Source organism: Periophthalmus magnuspinnatus, chromosome 18, assembly GCF_009829125.3.
Source record: "Periophthalmus magnuspinnatus isolate fPerMag1 chromosome 18, fPerMag1.2.pri, whole genome shotgun sequence".
Taxonomy (NCBI): Eukaryota; Metazoa; Chordata; class Actinopteri; order Gobiiformes; family Gobiidae; genus Periophthalmus; species Periophthalmus magnuspinnatus.
The window spans coordinates 7853186-7880775 of record NC_047143.1 but is presented as its reverse complement, the minus strand read 5'-3'; the positions used below and the strand labels follow the sequence as shown (position 1 = coordinate 7880775).

General features: G+C 41.6%; 1 protein-coding gene across 4 annotated transcripts in view; it reads left to right on the top strand.

Annotated features, from left to right (window-relative positions):
* Window positions 1-27590, top strand: part of pcdh7b (protocadherin 7b) — a 154292-nt gene that overhangs the window by 45303 nt on the left and 81399 nt on the right. For 2 of the 4 annotated variants that reach the window (XM_033983542.2, XM_055229048.1), the window contains exon 2: window positions 27234-27453. In XM_033983542.2, the coding sequence (XP_033839433.1) occupies window positions 27234-27453 (220 nt within the window). Of the gene's footprint in view, window positions 1-126; window positions 1530-27233; window positions 27454-27590 lie in introns of those variants that run through there. The other 2 variants (XM_033983543.2, XM_033983544.2) reach the window with 2 other exon arrangements.

The window sequence follows — 27590 nt, the reverse complement described above, 5'->3', positions numbered from 1 at the left end:
AGACTTTCTCCTTTTTGTCAACACCCAATTCCAAAACAAACAAAATAAAAAACTTTAGACACTGTAAAATGTAAAATAATAAAGACGCAATGCTTATATTTGGATTCTTTTCTTGTATGTTCACAGACGTTGACTTCCGGACGGGTTCCTGATCCTGATTTCCACTACAGAATCTTGCCTGTTTTTAAAGCAGTGCCGCTCGACGAACCCAACAACACAAGCATCCCATACATGCAATACTTATAACAGAGACTCCTACTTTTACGACATATACCAAGCCTACGCTCTCACTCAAATGTTGCCAATGGACATTTTAGCTGCAAAATGAATGAATATTAGTACCACCTGCTTTGCCTTTTGTTCACCCTGTCAACGTTTTCAAGATGTGTTGTTGCCATCAAATCTATATTTTTGATTTTGTTTCATGAACTTCCTTGTAACACTTTTGAATAATCCCTGCATAATCAATATAATAAAGACAACATAACATTTAAATAGCACTTTTAAAGCTCCCCGGAGATTTAACTGTTTGCTACTACTGTTTGCAAAGTATAATTTCGATATCAGTTACATTAAAGATCCCATATTACGCTTTTTTCTGATCTGTTTCCTCATCACAGACATACCTGGAGTTGTGTTTTGTTTCATTCGCACATGTTAAACACACAAATCCTGCATATTTAGGCTGAGTTCTTCTCTCAAACGGAAAACACTCCACCTTGTGATGTCATGTGGTGATACAGGAAGTGCTTCACTGTGTCTTTAAAGTTCATACACCTTCACTAGAATCATTTGGATGATTTTAGCTCTGGAATTGCCAATCTCTACTGAACGAAAGGTAAAAGGTAGCTGTTAACCCTTTAAGGACTGAGCACATTATAGATCGGTATAGTTCGCCTAGACTTTTTTTTCTTTTTTTAGCCATAAAAATCATGTTAGGTAAAGTATCAGCATCTATTTTTGCCTTTTTTTGCACAATTTCCTATATTTTACATATCCATCCTTATTTTTCCTTTGGCATAATAAATAACTGGGTGCACATGCACTCTGATTGGTCATCTTCGAGGGACAACGTAAGCACATTACCGTAATGACTATAAAATATTTAAAGAACCCCATACCTCTGCTTTGAGATGCCATTTGAATTTACATGACAGCACAATTAGTTGTGGCGTTACGGTAACGGAAAGTCCGCAACCGCACTCTATCGGCGACTATAGCATCCGACACTATAGGGTTAACTTGAAAACTACTACTTCATGACATCACAAGGTGGAACAGAGCATTTTGAGCTTTGGAGATGTAGACAGACTAATAATCCAGGATGATTTAGACAGATGTGAATGAAACAAAACACAACTCCAGGTATGTATTTGGGGAGGTAAGAGTCAATTTTGTGTAATGTAGGACCTTTAAACACATTTTTCTTGTTGATAAAGTCTGAAATTATAAATAGCATGAAGTCCCTTATCTCCATAACCGTAATTTTCCAATAAATATGTGTAATTACAGTTATTACAGTATTGCTGCGTAATAGTGCCGATTTATTCTAAAGTGTTTCTAATATCTCATTTACATACAAATCTGATTTCTTGTTTTGTTTGGTTGTAAATAAAATTCACTTTTCTAAGATTTAAAAATAAGAAAACGCTTTCTGTTTTGATTTGCATTGTACACCGGGTCCCAACTTTTTTTTTTTTTTTTTTTTTTTTTGGAATTGGGGGTTATTTATACATTGCACCTCTGGCACTTAACCAGCAATAAAAATAATACTACACCTTTTGAACGTCAACAACAAGGATGGAGCAGGCGCGTCGACACACTGCCTGGAGTCAGTCTCGGCAGGTGGGAGTGCACGCGTGTTTACAATAGTGCACGTAGTTCCACGGCGAGCCCCTTTTGATAGCATTAGCTTTGTTTTCGAGGTACAGAAGAAATCTCAGAGGGGTGTGACAGGGGGAAGTCTTTGGTGATGAATGAGTGTTTGGTTTTTAAAAGACATGAATCATTTCTGCAAAAGGGAAATGGGGAGAGCGGAGGTGTAAAGTGCAGAGTGCAGGTAGCGATGGAGGTAGAAACGGGAATGCAAATTTTGTCAGGGAATTTTAAGTTTTGGTGTGTGTGAGTGTGTGAAGATAGTTTGGGTAAGGTTCTAAGTTGGCGTTACCTTTCAAGCCAAAACGATACACCATAGTACTGCTAATACTTTTTATTCTAACAACCGTACCTCTTTGTACACAAAAAATACAGTTGTGTCATTCTCTTCCATTTCATCTGTCCTGGGTTATCAGCGGCTAAGATGGACTCCACTAGCTCTTACCGGACATCACTTCATAATCTCTGGCAGCTCTATTGTACTCACCATTTTTCTAATACTCTTCACCTACTTTCACGGGCCTTTGTGTACTTTAAGTCACCCATCCATTACCCAAACACAAAGGATACTTTTGTGTGGCTGCTTTATTCACGTGCTACAGAAAACATCTATTTTTTTCCATTCCTGCTAAAACCTGACCTATTTCTATTCTGGGACTACAGGCTGTTTTTGAGTAGGACAAGTCTAGCAAAGCAAATTGTGTTAAATGCACAGCACATCATCTATCTGGAATCCCTCAGTGAGAATTATTTCAAATGTGAGCTGATACAGATAAATGTTCCTATCAGAACTAAGTGAAACACGGTATGGCTCTGATTTGAGTTGGCAATGACAGAAAACCATTTCTCTGGACACATTTAATTTCATTCTTATGTACCTCATCATCATTTGTCAGCATAGAGAAGGAACTGTGCGTACTTTGCAGTTCAGATTTATCTCAAACTTCCTTCTCCCAATTACTGTTGTTCCTGACTGCAGGGAGGCTCATGGCTCACCCATTGGGTGCTGTCCAATGAATGTGATCCCCTGCTCTGGCCGTGGCCATCTGTGTCTGTTGGCGTAGTAATGAGAAAAGAGCGCCTGCTGGTCCAATCCCAGGCCTGGGCCGCGCTCACGAGCTGTGGACAGCGGTCATTTGCTGTGCGGCTTTCAGGCCCGCTGCTCAAGGCTTGCATAACCTTGCAGATGATGAAAAAGGGATAAAAGGATAAAAATATATTTGGAAATGGAAAATGAGCCAGGCAACAAACAAGTACTGATGCTGTGTCTCTGCTCAGTTAGGCTAAACAGATATGGGAAACATTCTGCTTATCCCTGAGCTAATCCCTTTAGACAAACGTCCAATCCCTCAAAGCACACAGCTCATTGCAACACTGGCCAACAAACTGCACTGCCCAATCACAGCGTACAGGCCCGAATCACAACACTGTTCTTCTTGCTTTGATAAAACCATTTCGTATTTAGAAAAAAATCTATCTAGACTGCTGTTAGAGGATTTCAGTCGTTGGCATGAGCAATGTAATTTGTCAGATAATGTTGATGGTAACAAAATGTCATAGACTTTGCCAATGATTTTCAGCATTTCACATTATGAATGAAAGCACCAACTCCCAGTAGCAGAGACAAAACCATTTATTTGCTTGGTAAAGAGTTTTATTTGTCATTTTATTGGTAGTAACAGTCAGGTTTCAGGTTGCAACAGGTCCACTATAAAAGCAGATGTTTTCCTCTGAGGTCATCTCGGACGTTTCTGTCAATAATCTTTTAAAATAACTGTAACACTCTTGCCTCTATATGTACTGAGCCGGGCAGTCTTTAAATTGACCTGCTCATATAAGTGAGTGTGTGTTTGGCTCCAAATCCCATCGTAGTCTGCGCACCACAATAATGATGCTATTAAACCTAGTGCTTAAGCTGACTTTGCTTTCCTTTCCCTTCTCTTGATCCCTCTTTCCTGCTTCCATCTCTCCCTCACTCTCTTTCTCTTTTTCCTCCTGCCCCCTCCCACACACACTCACTCTCTCTCTCTCTCCACTGACCCCCTCCCTCCCTCCTCGCCCCTTGTGTCCAATCCCTCCGTTTCTGCATTATTAGTGCATATAGCTCTCTCCTGGCTCGGCACAAGCCATTAGCTGAGATTAGCAGCGGAGGAGCCAGCCCCCTCCCCTGATCCCTCACTTTATTTCTTTCCCTTTTTTTTTTTTCAAGCTAGCCATAGCCGCCACGCTCGCTGACTGATTACCATCCATTATGGGGCCTTATTGTGCTGACAGCGGCAACTTCAGGCTGCTATAGCCCTGGTCGTAAAGCCAGAAAAAAAAGAGAAGACGAGAATTATAATCTTAAGTCTTGGTAAGTGTAGGAGAAAGTGAAGGAGGGAGGAGGAGATAAAGGGACGCGGAAGGGATTTGAAAACAGGAAGTGATGCTATGAATGCTAAACGAGGATAAATATAGGGTAGCATCATCAGATCTTTTTAAATTAACTTTAAAGATCACCAAGCAAGCCTATCGATATAAGCCTACTTGGAACTGGCAGGAAAAAAAATACCCCATACTGGTTCACCTTGTTACTCCTCTGTATAAAAAATGTAAACAATCAAATGAAATAAAATTAATAAATGCATAAACGCAACTCTACCATGTCCTCATTTAGTATAATCTTTGCCACATTTCTCTATGTAACCAGTACAAGATGACACGCAGTTTCTCAGCAGGAGGTAGCACTAACCTCGTCAACGTTGTGAGAGGTTCTTATCCCCTGCCAGGCCGCCCCTGTCACTCTCCTCACATAGCACAAGCAAACGGCAAATCAACTGCCTTTTTTAATGGGAAAAAACAAAATCAAAACTTAGCACAAAACAAAACTGACTCATTTCCCAGAGGCTTGCTTTGGTTACGAGAAAGAAAAATGCCAGTAGACCCAAACTCGACCAGAATTTCAATCTTTTCTCTTATTTTCAATTGGTTCTCTCCAACTTCCTGGTCTTGGAGTGGCAGAGGATGCTCCCCGCTGACTGGTGTTTGGCTCCCAGTCTTCATCACATAGAAGCGCTATCTATTCATAAGAGGTAGACGGCTTCAGAGGTAGCCATGGTGTTTCTAGTTAAACACTGAAGATGTGTGTGATTATATATACCACATAGGGAGATTTATTTTGATCACCAAAACCTCCCCTTACGGCCCTTGATTTCCTCTGCGTCTTCTTCCTGAGCTGCATTTCAATGAGCCTGTCCCAAAATGCCCTGCCAATTTCCCCTGTCATGTCTTTAAATTCTGATACATTGAGTCGAAGCGCAAACGACAAGTGGCTGTAACGCCGTCGCACGCTGTAGATCTAGACGAAGATTCTGTCACTGTTAAAGATGATGAAAGATAGAACTGGGATGGTGTATTTTTTATCTTTTTTATTCTTCTGTTCCTTTGCTCATGGTCACAACACACTGGCATCGCTCCAAGGTCAAATGTTTTTTAGTCCGGTTTGGTACTACAGGATATAAAGTGGTTCAAAATGACATATTGACTTATTTAGCAGTGAGTAACCATATTGAATGTGGGTTAAAGTCGTTCACCATTCACCTTTGGGTAGCATTATTATATTTGCGTTTGCATAAATTGCTTATCTAGGCCTACGGGACAATTCGAAATATGAAATTGCATTTTTAAAATCCATTTATTTGAAGGTATTGCATATTAATGAAAACTTTGTGGAGTATGGAGTTAAAGTTCAGTCATTTTCCTCAAGTAATGGACTGTATCATTGTCATCCATTTAATATAGTGTAATACTAGTGGAGAATTTGCAACTTTGTCCATAGATTGTCAAGCTCAATTTCTAAAGGCTATTTTACGCAACACCTTTTAACCATTTTATTATGTTGGCTTCATGTTGTAGTAAAATTACTGGCAACTCGAAATACGCCTTGAGAAACGCTGGCCTTACGAAACCAAGCTTAAGAACAATCAAATCGCCTATTTATTGGTCCCTAACATGGCCGTCTACATTGTTACAGTCAAAATCCATTCTAATCTTTCTGTTTACATGCACGGGTGGCGACGCCTTAAAGTGACAGTTTGCACTTCTGTAAATGTCAGCGCTGTCACCCATAAACAACCACTTCCTGGGTGCTGGCTCTCTATAACACCTCCCCACCTCTATGCATCACTCTCACTCACTTTCTTTATCTGCTATGTATTTTCTCAACCTCTGCTTTCACGGCTTCCAATCTCGCCCCATTCTCTTTTTGTTTTCCATCTCGCTTAACCCCTCTACTCCTCCTCTCCTCTCCTGTATCCCTCCTTTTCTTCATCCCCCTCTCTCTTTCTCACCAGTCAATAATGAAAATTGCCTGCTACCTTGAATGGATTATGGGTGTGCGCGGGGGCCCTAGGTAGTTTGTTTGAAGGCGCGCCGGTGTCAAATGAAAAGGCTCTGGCCATTTTCTTTCCCTTGCCTCTGCTTCATACATACACACACAACATTGTCAGGTGAAGAGACACATAAATAGGCCTACAAGCTGGGGTAAACACACCAGACATCAATGAGGCACCAGGATCAAGCAAAGCAGCTAGAATAGTCTCAATACCGACCAAGTTACCAAGTGGTTGCCTTCTTTTGGTTCAGCTTTTTCGCTACCGACTTGCGGAGGATTCGCCATTGGATCTGGCAGCGATTTTAAAGTACTTTTGAGTCATCGCGGTGAGTGATTCGTGGTTTGTCAGAGAGGATGTTGGCGCAGGTTGGCAGTCTTGCTTTGGTCCGTTAAACTCAGTGCGAGTTTGAATGTGCAATGCAAAAATGTAAGTATTTTGAATGGTGCCAAATAAATCCAAGGCACTATTTTTATTTTGAAAAGCCACACTATAATGGAGATATTATTGCTTCACTATGTTCCAAAGTATGACATTAACGCGATCTTTCTCCATGGATTGCCAAAGTTGAGTCCGCTCACAGTGATCACGCATGCTTTTCAAGGTATTTGAATGAATTGAATAAATGCAAGACGTATTCGTTTAACGCAATACCGCTGAACGTGCCATTCAAATCTCCATGGAGTCCACCTCTGTCATAAAGATGCTCATACAAACCAACAAGCCTTAGTAAACAAACCAAACATCACTGACAGCACCACCAATCGCTAGCACTCTCGCCTACCTCCTCATCGCTTCTCTCTTCCTCCCCTTGTTCCCTCTGGTCATGTATTATGAATGTTGCCTAATTACGCAGCCCAGAAAAATCCTTGGTACGGCCTGGCACATGTATTTGTTTGCTTTGTATCTCTTTTGCAGTTGCTCTTGTATGCAAAAATCCTTCTGTGATCGAGTTGTTTATTCTTTTGGCTCCGGCTCCCGAGATCAAACAGCGAGCAGATTGAGTGGGGACGCGACGCCATTGATGGTCAATCCTCGATTTGCTGCATCGCCGGGATGAAGCGTGGAAACACTGCTTACAGAGATGCGCACTTTTTTTTCCGAGTCGTTTCCATGCCAAAGAACATATGCTTCTACAAATCTAAAAAATGTGGGGTATATTTTTCCAATGTTAGGCTGCTGTTTTAATTACCACCAGTGTTGCATGATTTAAAGCAACTAACAAATCGTTTTTTGAGAGGCAGCTGCTACTAGTTGCTGTCAGTGGGTTACAAATTTCATCTTCTACAGGAAGTGTAACATGGCAGCATCTGTTGCAATGACAAACAATACTGAATAGTTCTACGATAAATATTTATTTAGCTCATTTTATTTATTCAGCTAATTTTGAAAAACGATTATACACTCTGGGACTAATTAACTACATACAAAAATAATACAAATAAATTGTATATCCAAGAATATTCAAGGACCAACACTGTAATCCAAATCTGGTTGTTCTTTTGTCTGGCAACTTGAACAATACGCAAACATGTTTTGTTTTTCTGTTGGGCTGCCATCTTAATTACCGCCAGCGTTTGTGTTGTATGATTTAAAACAACCATCAAATGCAGTTTTGAGTGGCAGCTGCTACGTGTCGTCACTCGTACAAAAGCGCTGCAAATTGCATCTTCACCGGAAAGTGTAAAGTAGCTACATCTGTTGGACAAATATGCCAGAACGTTATTATTTCTACAGCAATGCGCACATGGGAGACAGACAAGAGAGCTGGATTCTTAGCCAGTCTGTAAGAAGATGTGGCGCTGGCGAGGGCTGTCTGTGTCAGTGTCAGATTTATTTAAAAGCCATTTCCGTCCCATTTGGATGTGCTGTGTGCGTGGGTGCTTGTTTGTAAGGCCACTCATTATTACCAATGTAAATGTTTAGGCTTCTGCAAGACGCGCGCCAAATCCTGCAAACCACAAGTGAGGTATTTCAGAAGATTCAAAATAGTTTGTTTGTGACTCGTCTAAACAGTTTTTGGGGTAAATTATACTTCTGTGTTGTGAAAGTGACGGTACATTTGGAGAACTGCAAACATCACCTGTTTCCAATGTGCGACAGTTGCTCAGTTGGTAGAGTGTCAGATCCACTGATCCAAAGGTTAGCGGTGCGATTCCAGCTCCCACAGATGACTGCTGTTGTTGTGTCCTTGGGGACGACACTTACTTAACCCATCTTGCCTTGGTCTAAAGCTCTTTGAGTGTCTAAAAGGTGGAAAAGCCCTATATTAAAACACAACCCATTTAGCAAATCACAATAAAGTTTATGCATATTGAGCATACTTTCTGGCCTATTTCAATTATTCCAAGCTTGGGACTGAAGTTGTTTGACGCCTTGTGGCTAGATGGCAGTATTAAACTATGACATACAAGATGTGTTTTTGGAGGACTCTATCTTCAGTTCAACACAATAGATCACAGTATATTCAGTTATTTGCTGTATTATGCCAGTGTATCCTTGACTATACTTCTTCTGTTCTACTACGCGTCCATACCCAAATAAAACACCTTTTTCAATTAGCTTAAACCAGACCAAAGCTCTTTTGCAACCGCATTTTTTATAAAGTTGTTGAATAAGGTTACAATTTGCAAGCGTCACATATACAACGAGTCAACTGGCAATTTCCAAATCCATCCCACAGTCCCGATGATCATATCACTGCTCAGCTTCATCCTGCTATGGCTTCTTTTACCGCTCTGTAATTTTAAAACAGAAACAGGCCGCACGTACTCACTCACCCAAATTCCTTTAAAGAAAAAGGCATGATGCTTTCTGTCTGTAGTGAGTGAATGCGAGAGGCGCTGTGGGGCTGAGATTTCACAGGCGCTAATAAGCATTCAGCCTCATCTCCTCCTCTGCCTCGTGTTGGCTTGGCGGCCTAATGTGTGACTGACAAGGCTCGACTCCTCGCTTTGATTGGGCCAGTTTTCGCAGGTTGGCTAAATGCTCGGCTGATGGACAGATCTGGGCTATGTGTGGGATGGGCGTGTCGATTTGGTTGCATCTAAAATAAAGTGGGGGAAAAAAAAAGTCTTTGACAGGTTTTTAAAGAGTCGACAAAGAGTACGGTTAGAATGTGTCAAAAATAAATTCAATCGCAAAAACGTAAATTGAAAACCAAACGAGATTGAGTTCGACAGACCTCCATCATGGCATTGATTTGATTATGCAGTGAACACTAAATAAAACAATGAAGTGCTGAATATAGAACTTACATTTGAGACTAAGTTTTTTGTTTGTTTGTTGTTTTTTTTTGTTTTGTTTTTTATTGGGGCTGTTACATATATGCTAAATCTAACAAGCAGCTATATTACATAAAAGTCCAAAAACTAAACCTCAACATCCTTATAACATATTTTTGGATGTTTTTAACCCCTTTTTACACAGTATTACACATTTAATTTCATCTGCAAATATTACAAGGTTAACCTGCATTTTCAGAAGGGTTTTTGACAGACTGGATTTTGGCCATTTCTCCATGTGACGGCCTTTGCCTGCTGGCTACAGCGGGGAGCATCTCTTTATAATGCCAGATTGCCTGGGCTGCCTCTCTTATTCGCTTGCTTAAATTAGCCCAGCAGGGACTAGCAGTTGGTGGATTTTTGGTCAAATTTTAACATTATGGCCGTCCATCTTTTCTCCTCTTTCTAACCCCAAGACTCCTTTCCCAAGAAGCAATCAATAGCTCTAAGCAGGCCTGCAGACAGGAAGGCCACTAGGTCAGGTATTAGCGTACATCATTGCCCACAGTAGGGATAGCCACTGCTAATAATCACTGCTTTCAAACTGATGACCTATGACCTCAGTCAGCCTTAAAGACGTATGGAGGAAGGATCACCCCTGTCCTTGTATTTACATAAACTGCGCTCACAATCTTAAGCAGATAAAGGCGTTGTGATCTTTTTAAATCCAACCACGGCTCGCCGTGCAGCAGAGGGAGAAAAAACTAAAACAGCAAGTGCCCGATCACATCTCCTGCTGTGTCCTACATTCGAATCACTGCACAATAGTGAGCATTTACTGTCTATTCACAGGTTGTAACAATTGTACAATGCAAAAGGTCCCCCGTTGTTAAGGCTTTTTCCTACTGTATTGCTGCAAGGTAGAAGCAGTATTAATCAAAGATCTTGCACAGAGAGATGGAGGCATTGTTAATCCAGTTCGGAAGTTAGAATCTAGGTTAAACCGGTAGAATCAGTGTTCATTTAAGATCCACCCATAGTTACATCTGGCACACAGATATCCAACACAAACTGAGAAACAGAACATCAATAGGGACAATACTTTATATTCCAAAAAAATTCAAAGATGATAGTAATTTCTCAACCTTAAATTGTCAACATTTTCTGTTTGATTTTTACTGTCAAATCCCAGTTCAACCTTGTTATCTGCTCCCACTCCTCTCGCATAAGCTAATTGTCTGTTCACTTCTGCTACATCTACACTATAATCTTGTAGTAGGCAAAGTTGAGCTCTAACCTCACCATCATTTTATACACATGCTCGTATTCAAAGAGTATGACCCCTTTGATCGCATCTCCTAAACAGCTAATATTAGTCGGTGTTCCCTTTGAGAACTCATTCATCTTGTCCATATACAGGATAATGAAGGCAGCTTTTGAAATTGAGCCAGTTGGGGTCTATTTTTACATGTGGCTACTGTATGTCTTCAGGCTATCCATGGACTGCATTATGTAAAAGAAGCTACTTTATATGTTGCAGTTTACTCTGTTTTTTTAAATGCATGTATGATCCAAATAGATGTAAAACAAATAATAACAAATCAATATACAGGGTGTCCATAAAATCCCCTTAATCCCCTGATTATAAAAGCTTTCTCAATCAAACATTTCCAGACCGTTGGATTGTGTGGATCTGTGGCCACCCCCGTTCACCAGATACCACACCTCTGAATTTATTTTGATGGGGCCATGTTAAAGATATTACGTATCTGAACTAAAGTAAAAGATCACAGATGCGATTACAACCCTTGATGAGTCTAGGCTACAGTGAACATGGCAAGAAATCAAGTACCGTCTTGATGTGCTTCGTGTGACTAATGGTGCCCACGAAGAGGTGTATTAAATGAGAAAAAAAGAGAAAGAAAACGGGAAACCGCTGAGTACAATAGAACACATCTGATTAAGATTTTTTTTATTAGTTGCCTTTGTAATATTTTTTTTATTGCAAAAAGACTTTATGGAGACCCTGTACAATCATTAGACAATGACTCGATCTACTCAAGAATATATTTCTTTCAGACGTTTAATCACTGTCTTCTTGCATGCATGGAAATTTGAAAATAATAACTTTTTCTATCCCTATTGTATTTTTCCTTCTGCTTAGGCGATCTTTTAGTTGTCACTGACTTCTGATGCTCTAAAGTTAATCCTTCTAGATTACACTGAATCATATATTATTCAACCAGTGTCAACCATTACACATATTTACTGAATGCACGCCCAATGAAATATTTAATAGTTCAGAACTTGTAAACTGGCTTGAATGTTACTTTAATTAGCCAAAATTTCTAGTTCATTGAATCTCCAACCCACTGTAGCGCTATCATATCCTGAGTCTCTTTACCGAGGGAATTGTCCCTGACCAAAATGAATCTGTACCCAGCAAATGACTGTGGTCACTTCCCATTTAGCTGCACCACACTTTAAAACCAATGCTATTTTATTCATGTGCATTTGGGTGGCCTGTCTCCGAAATCTCCCTCGTCAACTCCCCCTTCTACCGCTACCATGGCTATCCCGCTCGCTCACACATATTGGACCATAAGAACTCGAGCGAATTCATTTCATCTTACTAATTCACTTTGAAAAAAAAGGCTAACCTGGAAGGAGAATTGAGATAGAAAGTGAATTAAAAACCATGCTAGGTCGCTGTTTGACTATCTAATTGCAAAGGCCTAGAATGTGACCTGAAGAGGTGAAATTCCCCACTTGATGAAAAATTAACAAGATATCAGCCGCACTGTAAGGAAAGCTAAGAAGTGACGGTCGTGGTTCAGATCAACGCAGAGAGGTTGCCAGGTTGAAAGCAGTATATGGAACGTGGGATGAAATTGAACTCATTAGTGAAAACGTGGATGACAAGGACTCAAGAAACTTTGCGCACACGTAAACATTTACCAGTCCAATACAGTCTGTCTTCTCTTACCTTGTTAGCATCATGAGAAGTCCAGAAGAAGCAAGTTGAGCATAGCCAGACATGAGGACTAGGGAGTGGGTTCGAGAGTGATGGATGACTTGATGAGTAAAACTTGCAGACAGATGGACGTGAAATGAAAAGTTGTCGGAGCTTGAAAAAACAAATACGTTAATAGTGATGATCACATCTGGGAGGGTTGAAACTTGGCACGCTGCTGTGAGGGGGATGAAATGGCAATCAATTTCTGTCAAGACTGACAAAATGTTGGTCAGCTTTGTTATCTGGGTGACATATGGTGTAAATGATGGTTGTCAGGTCCATGTGTGAGCAGTGGTGCAGTACCGTAAATGACCACTAGGTACCAGCTCCAAAAGTGGCATGATGTAATGACTTTCCTCGCAACATTATTCAGAAGTAGAATTGTCCAGAAATTCAAAGGACTTGACTACAGTTGCTGTGTCAAAGCAAGTTATGACTTCTATGGCAGCTTCAAGTGCTTGAAATGGAAGTGGGTGTCATACCAATAATGGCCACAAAGGGACTGGCTCTGTAAGTGACAGCTTATAATGACTTTGCTAACAACTTTATTATGCAGCACAAATCATAATAACACAACAAAGTGAAAAGATTTAGCTGATGTAGCTTAGGAAAAGGGCGACCCAAACACCCTCCAAACTGCCCCTTGGGACTGGCTTTCACACGGACTACAATGCGAGCACCTGAAATCATATTCTGAAACCAATTTGCATTTTTCTCTCCCAGGCTGCGGTGTTGTGTTGCATGCTAACTACATGGCCACCAACCACTTTGCGGTTTTTTTCCCCCTCCCACTGTATTCTACTTATTCTTCTTACCTTATTGAGATGTCATTTATGCCTGCTTTTCATTCTGCCCACAAAAAAGGGGTCCAGTGGTGCTGAATCGGAAGAGGGTGTGCACGAGTGGAGCTATATAGCAGGAGAGGAGGAGGCAAAGTAAACACTGCAGGAATCTTCGAAATAACTACTTTTGTAATACCCCAAATTCATAATAATGTGCTGTGCCATGTGGCAAAATAAAAGACTCCCAATTTTCTTGTTGGCAAAGAAATATGGGCCACACAGCCTTTTTCCTCCTTCTAGAGAACTGATTATTGTTTTAAAGCTAGCACAGTTTCAGATTTAGATGAATAGCAGCCCCCTCCCTTCCTCCGGCTCCCCCCGTGACCTCTACCACTCGATTTACACTGGGGGTTAAATTAGCCGGGCTGATGAAGGCCATCATTAGTGCTGTGGGGTGCTGAGCTCCGCTGTTAGGATTTGGCTCTCTCTTTATAAGGCTGAGAATAGGGAGAAAACCTGTTCATCAGAAACCAAGCACAGCCAAGCAGAATGGTTTTGGAAGCGGCCCAGTCCACACCAAAGCTCGCCCATTGTTCTTAGATCAAAGAGGAGGGAAAATGGCAATGTAATATGAGCCCGAATTAAATAGATGTTTGCCTTTTTGTGTGACAGCCTCCATTCTGGCCTTGAGTTGTGATGTCAGGTTGTTTTTTCAAGAGCTTCTGTTGTGGCTAGGGTGACAGAGGGAGGAGAATATGAAAGCAAAAATGAAAAAAAAAAAAAAAAAATGCACCAGGGAGACAAAATCGCTTTTCTCTTCTTCACAGTCCCTGAAAAAATCTACAAGGACGCTGCGAGCCTTCTTCATGGTAATCACAAACACATCTCAGCCCACCCCCATCACCTCAACCACGACCAACTTCGTGCTTCTGTATCGATCCGGCATCATACACTCTTGATGAGGCTGCACGTGATTCACCGCAGCGTTCTCAGCACTCATCACTATTATCCGTCATTTTAAATCAATAGCCATCTCAGAATCATTGACCCCCGTCGTTGCGCACACTCACTCATTCACCGGGTACTCCTAACGGACTTACGGAGCAGGACCAAAGGGGAGGGGTGGGGGTGGGGGCTGTCTGGTATGCGTCTATCTTTCTCCGCTAGCTTAGGTTACTTCAATAGGGCCATTCTTCCTCGCTCTTCCCTTGATTAAAAAGGGGTAAGCAGGAACACCGTGCATACAGACACCTGCTTTCACCTGCTGCGTGGGCGACAAGGAGGGGAAGGAGAGGGGGGTTTTCAACATGTAACACGATCGCTTCCATCTGCCCCTTGGACGCACCACCACCGCTCACTCCCACCCACAACCCTCCGTCTCCCTGGCCGTTTCACCAGCAAGGCTTTAGTCCTTGGATACCAGCTGCCGGTAAGGTGATAGGTGCACACAGAATTCACTTGTTACGTGGGGAATAGTTGGCACAAGGAGGGCACCGGTACAGCACTACAATGAAAAACAAGAGCAGGTGTCCGGTAATCATTCCAGTTTGACCTCTTTGTAACCTTAAAAAAAAGACTATAAGATTTTCTAGCTGTTTATCTAATGCCTAACAAAGAACCTCATTGTTGGTGATTGTCCATGTAACCTGAGCATCGCTTCTTCCCTTGTCTAGTCAATAAGACAGAACAGCTTGGAGCTTAGTCAGGACAAAAACAGCCAAATTGAAGTGCATTCCTTATTTCTTACTATTCCCCTTTTTAATAAACATTAGTGTGTGGGGTTGTACTGAGGGGAATGAAAAAGTCATACAGTTAATAGCAAATTCAGAAATCTTTCTGCACTTTTTAACTGGGAAAATTGATCAAATATGTGTTGACAGTAGAGATCAAAACAACGCGACACTCTTATCAAATTTCCCATTTAAGATTTGAGAAATAGCAGCTTGTCAACAGCTGACTAATGGGTTTTAATAGGGTCTGGGGTCTGCACTTGAGACCTTTACTTTGCGGATCTACTTTCTCCCTGACAAGAATAGGCAAGGCTGTTGGAGAAGTGTACTCAAAGAAGTGGCTTGGTAGGAGAGATCTATTTTACATACGGATTAGCGCGCATATCAATTCTATCACGCGGCGATGCAAGATGTGATAGACAGTGCCTTTGAAGCTCGGTAAGGCAAGGGTCCTTATCCGTCTTGCCTATCTCCTCGGCACACGCTGATCCAGCCTCCTTTCAAAAGTGCTCAGATGCAGAGATTGCATTGTCATATGTGTGTGTGTCGCTCTGTTTTAAAGCAGATCATATGCCTTTCAAAGTAAAATGCAAATACATAGAACAGGGCATATGGTGGTATGCAAACATGCTTCCGTTCTACGCACAGCAAGTGTCCAGACGTATGCCTCAAGACTTCACGCGCAGGCTCATATACACATGTTCACTATTCCCTCCGCAATTCCTTTCCGCTTCCTGAATGGCAGTGTTGTAAATCATTTTGTATTCCAAACATCAGACAAAATGAGAACTGTCAAATGGGAGAAACACATTTTCACAGCTCCCCCTGAAACCCCATTAGAATTTTTGTTATGTTTTCTACTTTGGGCCCCCTGGTGAAAAAAGAACACATGGGGATTGTCTGGGTTGGAGCCAAAAACACATACATTTTAATATTAATTTGGTCGGCACCTCTGCAGCCTCTCCGGGCGTCCTAATCTCCTGCTGCATATCTTCATTATCTGAAAGTGTGCTTTCATCTTAATTCCATTTTCATCCATCAAACGTCAGGGAGGTTTGACCTTCGGTGATCTCCCCAAAGATAGCGCGTGAGAGAGGGAGGTATTGAGGATGACACAGACAGGAAAAGAGAGAAGTTTGGAGATAAGGTCTGAGTGGAGATGATGGACGAGGAAAGAGAGATGGCAGCATGACAGGACTAAATGGGGCATATCTTTGATGCCAAGTTTGTGGTCTGAGAAACGTTTAAGTGCTTTATGTGTTTGTGGGGTGATTTACATATTTTACAATGCCGAGCCGCTGCATAATGCCGGCAAAGGCCAGAGGTGGCTCAAGCGCAATTACTTTAAAAGTAACTCACTACTACATCAATGCAAATCTACATTTCTTTTTTTTTTTTTTTTTTTTGCTTGGGTTGAAGTCCATTTCTTGAATATCTGAAAAATATATCAGTACTTCTGTGCCCTGTCTTTTCCTGTTTTAACAAAACTAACTAACTAAACTAAGTAAATACGGAGTAATTGCTTGGGAAAAAAGACCAGTTGTCATTTTAAAATATTTGGAACTGAACTGAAACTGTTGATTTTTTTAATTTTATTTTATTTTTTTCCCCAGATTGTTACATGTACCAGGCATGTCTTCCAGTCCCACTTGCTATTCCTCTCTCGCCTTTTAATCATCCCTTTCAGTAGCCTTCGGCCCTTTTTTCAAACCTCCTCCGCTCTCTCCCTCCTCACTGTCAGTCTATTTATTCTTACAATAGTGTTTAATTACTCATTTGTAATAATATCATGTGTAATTGCCAAGCGTTGCCCGTAACAGGTGGCGTATGGGACCTGTAAGGAGTGTGTCTGAAGCCTGTGTGACACTTGGCATTCATTTCAGCCCAGTAAGGCTCCCCCTAGTGGCTAACACAAGGACACAAGGACATCCATACACACAGAGAAGGAGAGACAGACTACTTATCCCACATGAATGATACGTTCCCGAGCCATCATTCCCAAATAGAACGGCTCATTAGCGTAGAAACTGGATATGCTCCCTGACCTCACCCATCTCCGGCTTCCCTTTCGCCTGTTTGCATGGCAGCCTTGATCCCTTAAATGTGGGTTATCTGTCAGCACAGACTCACCATGGTAAATAAACAATCATTTATCAGCCATATTAAAGCACCTGTTTCCTTCGCCTCACCTTATCTGTACCTTATTTATTTATTTATATTTTTTTTTTTATCTGTACCTTACCGTTTTGGCCACTGGTACATGCAATCATTTGTTTTTCTTATAGTCGATGTGATTGATGCAGGTGGCCAGATTTCCTCACTGCCAACTCACAGATTTTTTTTTTAAATTTTATTTTATTTTATTTTTTTTATTTTCTAATGGACAAATATTCCACAAAATATTCATATCCTATAAAAAAAAAAAAAAGACTCTTGTGAGCTTTTAGGCATGTTATAATTTTGTTACCTCCTCAAAAACATTCCTGGAGCTGTGCTTCGTTTCATTCACAGTTGTTTGAGTAACCCTGAATAGTCTGCTACATCTCCAAAGCTCAAAATGCTCAGTTCCACCTTGTGATGTCATGAAGCGGTAGTTGTCAAGTTAACGGTTCCTTTTACCTCTGGTTCAGTAGAGATTAGCAATTCCAGGACTGAAATCATCCGAAAGATTCTAGTGAAGGTGTACAGACATTAAAAGCACAGTGGAATGCTTCCTTTAGATCACTACATGACATCACAAGGTGGAACGGAGTGTTTTCAGTTTGAGACAAGAATTCAGCCTAAATATGCAGATTTTTTTTTTTTTTTTTTTTTTTTGTGGAACGTGTCAATGAAACAAAACACAACTCTAGGTATCTTTTTTCATTAATTAGCATAAAATGGGCCCTTTAATAACAACTTGAGTCATGGATCTAAACCATTTTGTCTCAGGCCTATTTTCTGAGGCCTGAGACACTCTACCTATCATTCCATTTCCCTGCCAAATAACCTCGCTTTCCTTTTTCGTCACATACTTAAATGGATGTGACAAAAAGGCTTGGCAGTGGACTGTTTTGCAAAACTGCCAGAATTTTTGATGCCGCTCTACGTCTTTTTGCCGCTGACACTCGAACCTGTGTCACGGCGAGCTAGCATTAGCAGTAACCCCTGGGCCAGTCACAGGCTGACAGTAGTAGGCCGTTGGTCAGACGCAGTACTGGCAGAGATATGACTGATCTCTACATGTGACACCTATATACCCCCTCCCACTCCAAGCCAAAGTTGGATTTTGACGGCCGGGTGACATGCGAAGTGACTCAACAATGCCAAAGACTCCCACATAGACAAGAGGGCCTCGCATGGGTGAACAAGCAGGGGAGGTTGATTGTTGCACTGTGGCACTCAGCTGTCACTTTACTTGCAATAAGAAAAAAAAGAAAGAAATGTTGGAAACGTGATCAGAAGTCGCATCTACAGACTCCATGTAAGAAATACCCAGGTCGGGGGTTAGGTTGACACCTTAAGCGCTAGTCCTCTGCCACTGTCCTCTGCCTTCTGTACACAGCAGCGGCGGCTCTAACATGGCCGACACCAGAGAAGGCCCTATCCATTCATAATGAGAGGATGTAACACAATTCGCGATTGACGGAGGCAGAGGTTGCTTTGGAGATCCACAAAAATGTCCCTCGGCATAAAAGAAAATACATTTGGCAGACGACAAGACCCCCTTTATGAATTATGAAACCATTTTATGTCCCTTTCAGACTCATTGCTATCAGTTACATGACACGAGGGCTAGTGTTCTTCTAGGCCAGCAGAAATCCCACAGAAGGGTGTTATTTGTCGGCTTGAAACTAATCCACTGTCACTCAATACCGCCGGCACCCCCCAACTCTATCAAAGACACAAAAATAAAGAACTGAAGCACTTCTCTTTTGCCATTCAGAGCAGGTCAAAGGTTGGACTAAGCTTGCGAGGATGTTCAGAATGCGTCCCTGCAGAATAGTATCTCTGTTACACCAGTGGCCTAATCCGCCACTTGAAGAGCAATTAAAAGTTTAGCCAGACTTTAAAAAAGTAACCATGTGTGATCTCTTTTCTCCTCTCTTTCTCTCCCGCCTTTATTTCTTCCTGAGGGTCCGTCTCTCCGGCTGCATTCATGTGGCGCATGCTAATAGGAAAGTGCTATCCATGGCCCTCCTCCAAAAAGCACTGGGGAGAAAGAAAAAGACCAAAGTGGGATGCGGTTGAAGCAAGCAAAATGAAGCGAGCAATGCTATGATCAACCGCTTTCTTATTTCCTTATCATCCTATTCCTTAGACTTTCAACATCCTTTTTAGTCCGCTTCTGCGCTCTATTTTCCCTTTCCAAAAACGCTCCCAATTCCCAAGCTATAAGACTAACAATTTGCCCCTCTAGAGTTTTTGGAAGAGAGGACTTTTTCCTCAACTTTCTATGACTCAAGCTTGCAATTATGACACACTTACCAGAGTCTGTGTTTTGGTTCTCTTTCGCCTGGTCAAAAGCATATATTATAATTTTTTCTCAGAGATGGGGTATGCAGTGAAGGCAACAAAGCATTTTTAATTGATTGCTATGTGCCTAGAATGCTGTTAAAGTGGAGTGCGAAAAAATACAAGCCAGCAATTTCAAATTGACCAGAGAGCGCTAATAGCATCATCAACTCTTAACAAGGCCGCGCCATGTTGCTCATAATGCCGGCACCTTGGGTAATAAAAGTATTTTAAAAGGTGTTTAAAATGCTATTACTAACAGTTGGACCCATGTGGCTTGTATGACCTTGTGCAATTCTCATATAAAAAATGCAAGATGGATTTGTAACACTGTTCCAGTATTGCAATGATTCAACAGAGGGTAGTGTGAAATAGGTGTAAATGCAAACATTTGAGTCAATATATTTCATAACAGGCATTGATCTGAGCATTCATAGGTGACTTTATTTTCTCAAACTGCACTAAAACTTTTGGTCTGTGCTGTGTTTTCGAATGCTCCAAAATCCACTATGCTATGCAGCTCTTTTGTTATGATTTAATATATCTGCACAAAAGGTGAGGCTGTACCTTCTGGGCTAAAAGGATATGAAAAATAGCATTAGTCAAAGTGCAGATTAGAACAAGAGGGGGGGAAAGCCCCATGCATCTTTGTTGACTCTGCCAATAATGCACAGAATCTCTAAGCCCACAAGAACTTCTTTTATCTCACCTTTGTTTTGGCTTTTTTTGGGCCGTTTTTCTTTTCTTCCGAAATTGTTTCTCCTCTCTTTGTCCGTGCAAGACTGACCTGGGAGGAATGCGCGGAGCAGGTTTGAAGCTTAAAGAAGATGGAACGTGCAGAGGAGCGGTGGAGCTTGACAGGGCCAAAGCTATCAGTCAGGCTAAGACATGATACCTTAGACTCTGCGGGCGGGTGCACTAACAAACGCTGCAGCGGACCTCTCCTCTGCCAACAGCTCAACTTGACCCAGACCAAAAACTCATCAAAATTCCCCCTGGTGGCTCGCAGGGCTTAGTACACCTAAGAGACGCTCGAACATTTTGGCCTACTATCTTGTTTTAGATTATCAAGGGCTTTCAGAGCCATCGGAGTGCCGTTAGCTTAGCCTGCAACATGGTAATAAGGAGTAACCGAGAAGCACCCAAACAGAACTTGAATCCAACCCGATCACATTCCTATTGATTTCCAGTCAGACATTCACCTTGAGGGCATTTGTCTCATTTATCCTTCTAACATCATTGAATCGTCAAGGGCTGGATTACAATTTGCATGTTGCATCTGCTTATATGGGACCAGGGGTGAAAAAGTTCAGCTATATTATGCAAGCTTATAATCAAATAGCACATTTTGGCATATAGATTTTATATATACTTTTTTTATTTTTTTATTTCCACAAGCATAAAAACATGAAAGTTGGAAACAAGTTATACATTTTTCACATTTATTTTTGTATGTATTTATTTCCTTAGGGTTAGGGTTAGTGTAACTTTCACTAATAGTATATATTTGCAACATTAGATGCATTCAATTTGTAGGCTAGTGTTCCCCAGCAAGTGGTGAAGTTGTTTTTACATAGCTATTTGGCACTCGGTGCAGGTCTCAGGTGGCGTATCACGGGTCACTGTCTGGTAGCCCATTAAAAATGAAGCATGGCGTCTTAATTACCGACCGGCACTTTTGGCAATCCTCGCAGTTCTCAGGTGTCACCCCAAATCCTCTTCTCTCTTTGTCCCGTCTTCTGTGGCCTCTTTATCTTCTACCCCCATCTCACTTACTCTGAGTTCCCCCTGTCTATCCCTCTACCTCTCCTACTCGCTTCACTGCAATAAGACACTGGCCTTGTAGTTTACGTTTTGCCCCCCTCGCCCTGAGTCCTGCCCCAGCCCACAATTGCTTCCTGTGGTTCACGGTAGTGGGTCACTGCCACCCGCCCAAGGTACTTAGAGCTGGAGATTGCACACACTAACCTATCCGGCACACCTCAGCTGCCCTTGTTGCCCTCGGTGCTGTCCGGAGGCTGCACCGAATGTGGGCTTAATTATAAATCCAGGCGTGCACTCAGACAGAACGCTTTAAATAGAGTTAGCGTTGTAGTATAAACACAAGCGGTCATTGTGTGCAGCTGATGTACTGTAACCAATATAAAACCACATGCAAAAGAAATCCTCCAACCCAGCCATACCTGTTAACTCTCAGACAGAGTATTGTATTGCCATAGACATGTGGGTAATTTGTTTCAATATGACGTTGAATACAGAGCGCAGACTTCTTCCAAGGTGTTGGCTCCATTTTGTTATGGTAAATGCTAGAATAGATCATGGGAAGGTCAAGGAAAAAACGCCTCATGATACATCAAAGTATAGGATGAATGAGTCACAACTTTTCTAGGAGTATGTAGTATCAACCTCTTTTTTATCTATATAAGTAATTAAGTACAAAAACACCAATACTAGCAATAGACTGTATATATAAATGGAATATAAACTGCCATTTTCCAAATAGGAGGTGATCATGGGATACTTCCGGCTCCATCGACTGGCTCCAATTCACTTTACATTGAAAAATTGTCACCCGTCTCTCAGTAATTGCTGCTGTCAGGCTTCTCATATTGGTCTTAAAATATTCACATTAACCCACTCTGCATGATCTCGGTGTTTTTATTTCACTATTGTGTCCGTAAGTCAAGATATGAACATTAATAACAACCCGTAAAACCGCAACAAGCTTCATTTGGCTGGAGCCGAACACTAAGGATGATGTCACACTCCCTTAGTCCACTTTTTTATACAGTCTATGATTACTAGCAATTAAAGTCTAAATTCTAAAAAGTTATGAGAGAACTTGAACATATTGACAAAACATGCTTTGAAATTGGAACTGAAAGTTGAAAAATTCTCATTGTTGGGCCCCAAAACCTTAACAGTAACCTAAATTGCATAGTACGTGTGTTATTCATTCAAGATTTTTAGATAAAAGTAACATGCCATTCTTTCCAAAAAACTCTGCAATGTTTAGTTCAGCGGAAGGGAGGAAATGAAAATCAAATCCAAGAGGTCACACTTTATTGACATGAGTGGCGGACTGCTGTTTTTATTGGCCCCAGGTTCACTCGAGCCGGGCAGCTCCATGTGTTTTCCCTTTAGTGTCCAGGATACAGGCCAGTGCCAAGGTCTATCGCCGCTATTCCAACCGACCTGTGGCGTGTTTGCATTGTCAGGTTTTGGGGATGACGGATTTGCTCACTCACCCGTGGCTGTCACCAGTTGGCTTTTCCATCACGGGCACACCCTAAAGAGACCTAGGGGCTGTCTGAGGCTGTCTGGACCCTATAAAAAAAAAAAAAAAAAGGTCCCTGCATCTGGTCACGATAAAGCAAAGCAGCGCTAACTCGTAATGAAAGACATACAAGAGGGTCGTGGCCTGTTTTTGGCACGACATAGGGATCGGTCAAACTATGTGTGTGTGTGTGAGTGTACTCCAGGGATGAGGTGTGTGGGTTCGTACCAGAAGTCTCACTAGGGCTAAACATCTGCTTTTAATTTGTTGGATTGCGTTTTTGGCGACATCTGGTGGTGGTGTTTGGAATTGCAAGCTAACAATTACTGAAATTTGTATTCTTTATGTATGCTTAAGTTGTTTATCTGGGACACAGACACTCATTGTATTTGATGTAGCTTTAAAGGTGCATTATTTAATTTTCGGATGCCTGTTTTCCGCCATGGAGATGTAGCAGCTTTAGCTAGGATTTTCAACATTATGATATCAACGTTATTATCTCCTTGGAAACAAAAAGGTAACACCATCAGGCCGATTTATTAGTCAGACCTCCTCATAGTAAGAATGCATGTTTTTCAAGGTATTTTTGAGCAATAAAAACACAAAATAATGGTATAGATACAGGGCCATACTCTTGTACATGTTACTTGCACCATTAATATTGTCTTGTTTATTATTGGTTTGTTAATTGCGTTTGACAGATGACACAAAAGTATTGATTACATTGGCTTTGTCGTTTGAAACAAGGAGGTGTGACTCCATAAAACAAAGTGCCTCTGAGGGTCACGACACTACATGTGTTTGTTTATATGTGCTCGCTGGCACTCCCGGCCTGGTTACTGCTCCATTTGATTGACAGCTGAGTGCAGCGGGAGGGCACAAGGTCATGCAGGAGGTGGACTCGGTCAGGCTCAGTAAACAGGCTTTGGGTATGCTTAAGTGAAAAATGGCCAAAAGGCAGGGCGCATTCGGCTTGGCAACAAACAACCTACTACTGCTACTTTTCCATTGTACGCATTCAGCAAATACATAATGATCCATGCAAGTACATGATTGCAATTAGTCCGATGGAGGAAAATAACAAATCTGCTCTAAATTGCATAAATTATTGCCAAATTAAACACGCACTGTATTCCCCTCTATGGTACTGGAAGCTTTAGCTGTGTGTAATATATAATTTTAAATGGTTTTAGTCATGTTTGCACTTAGTTAGTAAGCAGGTAGTTATAGTTGTAGTAGCAGCATTGGGCAGACATATAGTACAATTGTTTTATAAGGAGACATAGTAGTAGTAGTAGTAGTACTAGTAGTAGTGTCTAAAACCTCGCACCTGTGCACACTCCACCTGGCATAGGTAAGTAAGGCAAATAATAGCATGCTGGACTCAACCGTGACTCAACTGTCAACCGAGTTACTCTGGGCTAAAAGTAGTAGTAGTTAGTATTAGTTAGTACTAGCAGTAATAGTACAGTAGTAAGAAGTAGTGAGTAATAGCAACAGTTGTATGTGTAGTGGTAGTATCACAGTTGTTTTACTCCTACACCCCACAATTAGCCAGGCCTTGGTGAGAAGAGTAGAATAATATAATTGAAAGTTCCAAGAACAGACTGGTGATGACATATGGGCCTGTATTAAGAGACAGAGCAAACACCAGCCAGATTCAAAATACAGTTACATATATTGCGTATTACACAATTCTCTTTCCCTCACCCCTGGCACCCAGATAGGCATAAAGAAAATTGACTAAGCAGGAATGACTGTTTTATTTTATTCATTTATTTAAAAGACACAGAATGGCAGGATCGAAGGTCGCCGTGCAGACCGCGCTTGCTGCAGATTCTAATCCAAAGCCTCCGGCGGTCTCTGCATGAACTCCATTCCTGGTCTGCAAACAAATTAGCTTTCTCTGCCTCCACTCCCCCTCTCCTCCATCTCACTCTGCCTCCAGTGAAAATAAGGGGGGAAATTCAGGTGAATAAAATCTATTTGTTCATTTAACTTATTTTTTTCTCTTGCCCGAACTCAATTTTCTCTTGGTGTTGGGGCCTGTTCAATTGTTTTTCTTTACTTTGCGGTCTCGCCAGCAATTCATTAGGCAACAGTCATTTAATTTGTATCATTAGAAAATGTGGTTTCGAAGGAATACCGTCCCTCCACTAGAACTGATGCATTTGTTTATGTTCCACTGGTGTTTTAAATGAAATGATAATAGTTTCCTTAAAGGTACATGGTAGCAGAGTGGTTAGCTCCATTTGCAATATATTCAAGACATAATTGAATTTCTTGTAGATTCTAAATCTAATTTATAATTTTTTGACTTTGGGGATTTGTAATTACAATATTCACGGCACAAACACATAAGAAAACATAATTTATTAGCTTCACATCTCCTACAGGCGTTATTACACTTAGAGGCGTTCCTATTGCGTGCCCGTTTTTAATTATGTAACAAATGTTTGACTATCCAAGTGAAATTTGCATGAATATTTATACTGATTCATTTGTTGAGTGTTGATTGTAATTACATGGAAACATGATTTATTGCCAAGATTGCTGTGTTAGCCAGCCAGCCAGAGAAAAGGAACAGGGTAGAGATATAAATGCTAATTTACTAACACACACACACACGCTCAATGTGCAAGGCAGAAATCCACTTCTCCCAGTGGCTTGTGGGAAATTGTTTTATCAAACAGAAAATCTTCTTCCAAAGAGAGCCTGGTTGTAGGTCTAGCCTTAGCTGTGATTTCTTGTCAGTGAGCCGTTTTGAACAAGGCTAAAGTATGAAAGGAGAAACTTTGTGAGAAAATATGTGAATATATTTTCTTATAATAATTCTAATCTACTCCAAGAGGAATCACTTCAAGGAGCAGTTTGGATGTGCTTGAATGTGTTTTATCTTTCATCTCTCACCTTTTCAGAAGTAGAGGTTAGGGAAACAATGGACGCCATCTTGTTTTCAAACTCATTTTCTCAACAAACCCAGTGACTGAAACTTTACACTGGTTTTGTCATGGCTAGACTCAGAAAATTACCCAATAAAAATAGCAACGTGTCAGAATAAATACGTTATTATTACTCTTAAGCACATAAATCTACAGCAGAGAGTTTAAGTTCATGCTTTTAAATAACGCACCTCTGTATGATTTATAATGAGAACGCACTGGTGACAGTTATATTCCTTATCACATACTTCCCCTTTAAGGAAACAACTTTCGCACAAAAATAGAACACATAACAAAACTGACCTGAGTTGCACGTCAACACCCGCTGTATTTCTTTCTCCGCCCCTCGTTGTCACTTCATTTATCATTCTCTGCTAAAGACACACGACTCCACACCTAGTACCTGTCAGCAGATAAGCTTTGGCAAAACACATTCACGTCAGTCTCTCCTATCCAGCAACCAAAGCTTGAAGATTGATTACGGGCAGATGTACAAATTAAAGTTATCATTGGGCCTTACAAGGGAACGCGCTTGATCAGGTGTGACAATTGCCAAACAAATAGAAGGAGGGAGAGAGAGGGACCCGAAATGGTTGAGTAATGGGTACGTGTCGCGTTTAATGTTGATGACGGAGCAAGGAGGCGAGGAAGGAGGGGGGGGCACATCGGAGGAAGGTTGCTTGGTTGTGTTTGTACGAAATTAATGACTAGCGTTAGCCATTTGTTATGCTATTTATCCAGGTAATGAGCAAGCATGGACCGCCATTTCTCACCTCATGTTCACTCTGTCCTGATCACCCACCGTTCTCTGTCACTGGTTTCAAAATCAGGCGTAGGGAGCCACCACTGATAGCGGAATAGCCTGCTTGGTTCTGATCAAGTGTTCAATTGTTTAGTTAGCCAAAAACATAAACAGCATGAACACAGGGTTTGTAGGACAGAAGTCTTTGTTAGTCGACGCGTGTTATGGAAAACGGCTATTTGGCTTTTCTCTGGGTAATTCAGATCTCCAGCAGAGCCTTGTTCGCCTTGGCCTCTTTGTGCAAATGAAAAGCCACAAATAAGGCCGCGGCTGTGCTTTGGTCTTAGTTGTATTTAACAGGTTGAGCCAGCTGCCATGTCTGCCTCTCCCCTGAGCCTCAGTGTCTTGTGAGGGTAGAGTCTTTCGTGTTTGTCCCTTTTACAAGGTTTTCCCATTGAAGGTGTTCAGGGTGAGTGAAAGCGAGGACCTTGTTTGTGGTAAAAAGGTCATTGTTAGCTTTTGTGATGGAGCAGATTGGATGACAAAAGTGACAGTGCAGCTAGCTTAGTGGTATGGTTCTCCTCTTTGTGCCCTTAAATTCCTACAATTCCTTTTCCTGATTCTCCCAATAAAACTTTACCCATATTTTTGACCTGTATTCTCCTCCTGCTTACCTAAATGCTCACCTAAACCTTTTTAAAACCCAGAGGATGCCACATCCTCTCTAATCTGAACACAAACAGTCCCTTTAGTGACCCGCGGCGTTTGGTTTTTCTTGTAGCCATTTCGCCGAGTGACCTTCTCTGTGGTGAGCCAGCCCCAGGACCCTCACCAGCAGGGATCGCTGCAGAGCTGCTACGACAGCGGCCTGGACGAGTCGGAGACACCCAGCAGCAAGAGCTCGTCGGGCCCCCGGCTGGGCGCCCTGCCCCTGCCTGAGGACAGCTACGAGAGGACAACGCCGGATGGCAGTGTCGGTGAGGCAGAGCACATGGAAAATGGTAGGGGCAAACACTAAAGAAAGCATAGACAGCCTGTAGATGTAGGAAACATATAGTGCATCACATAGCACACACATTAGCTCGAGTACACACGCACACACATAGAAGCCCTTTATTTTGAGAGTCCTGTGGCTTAG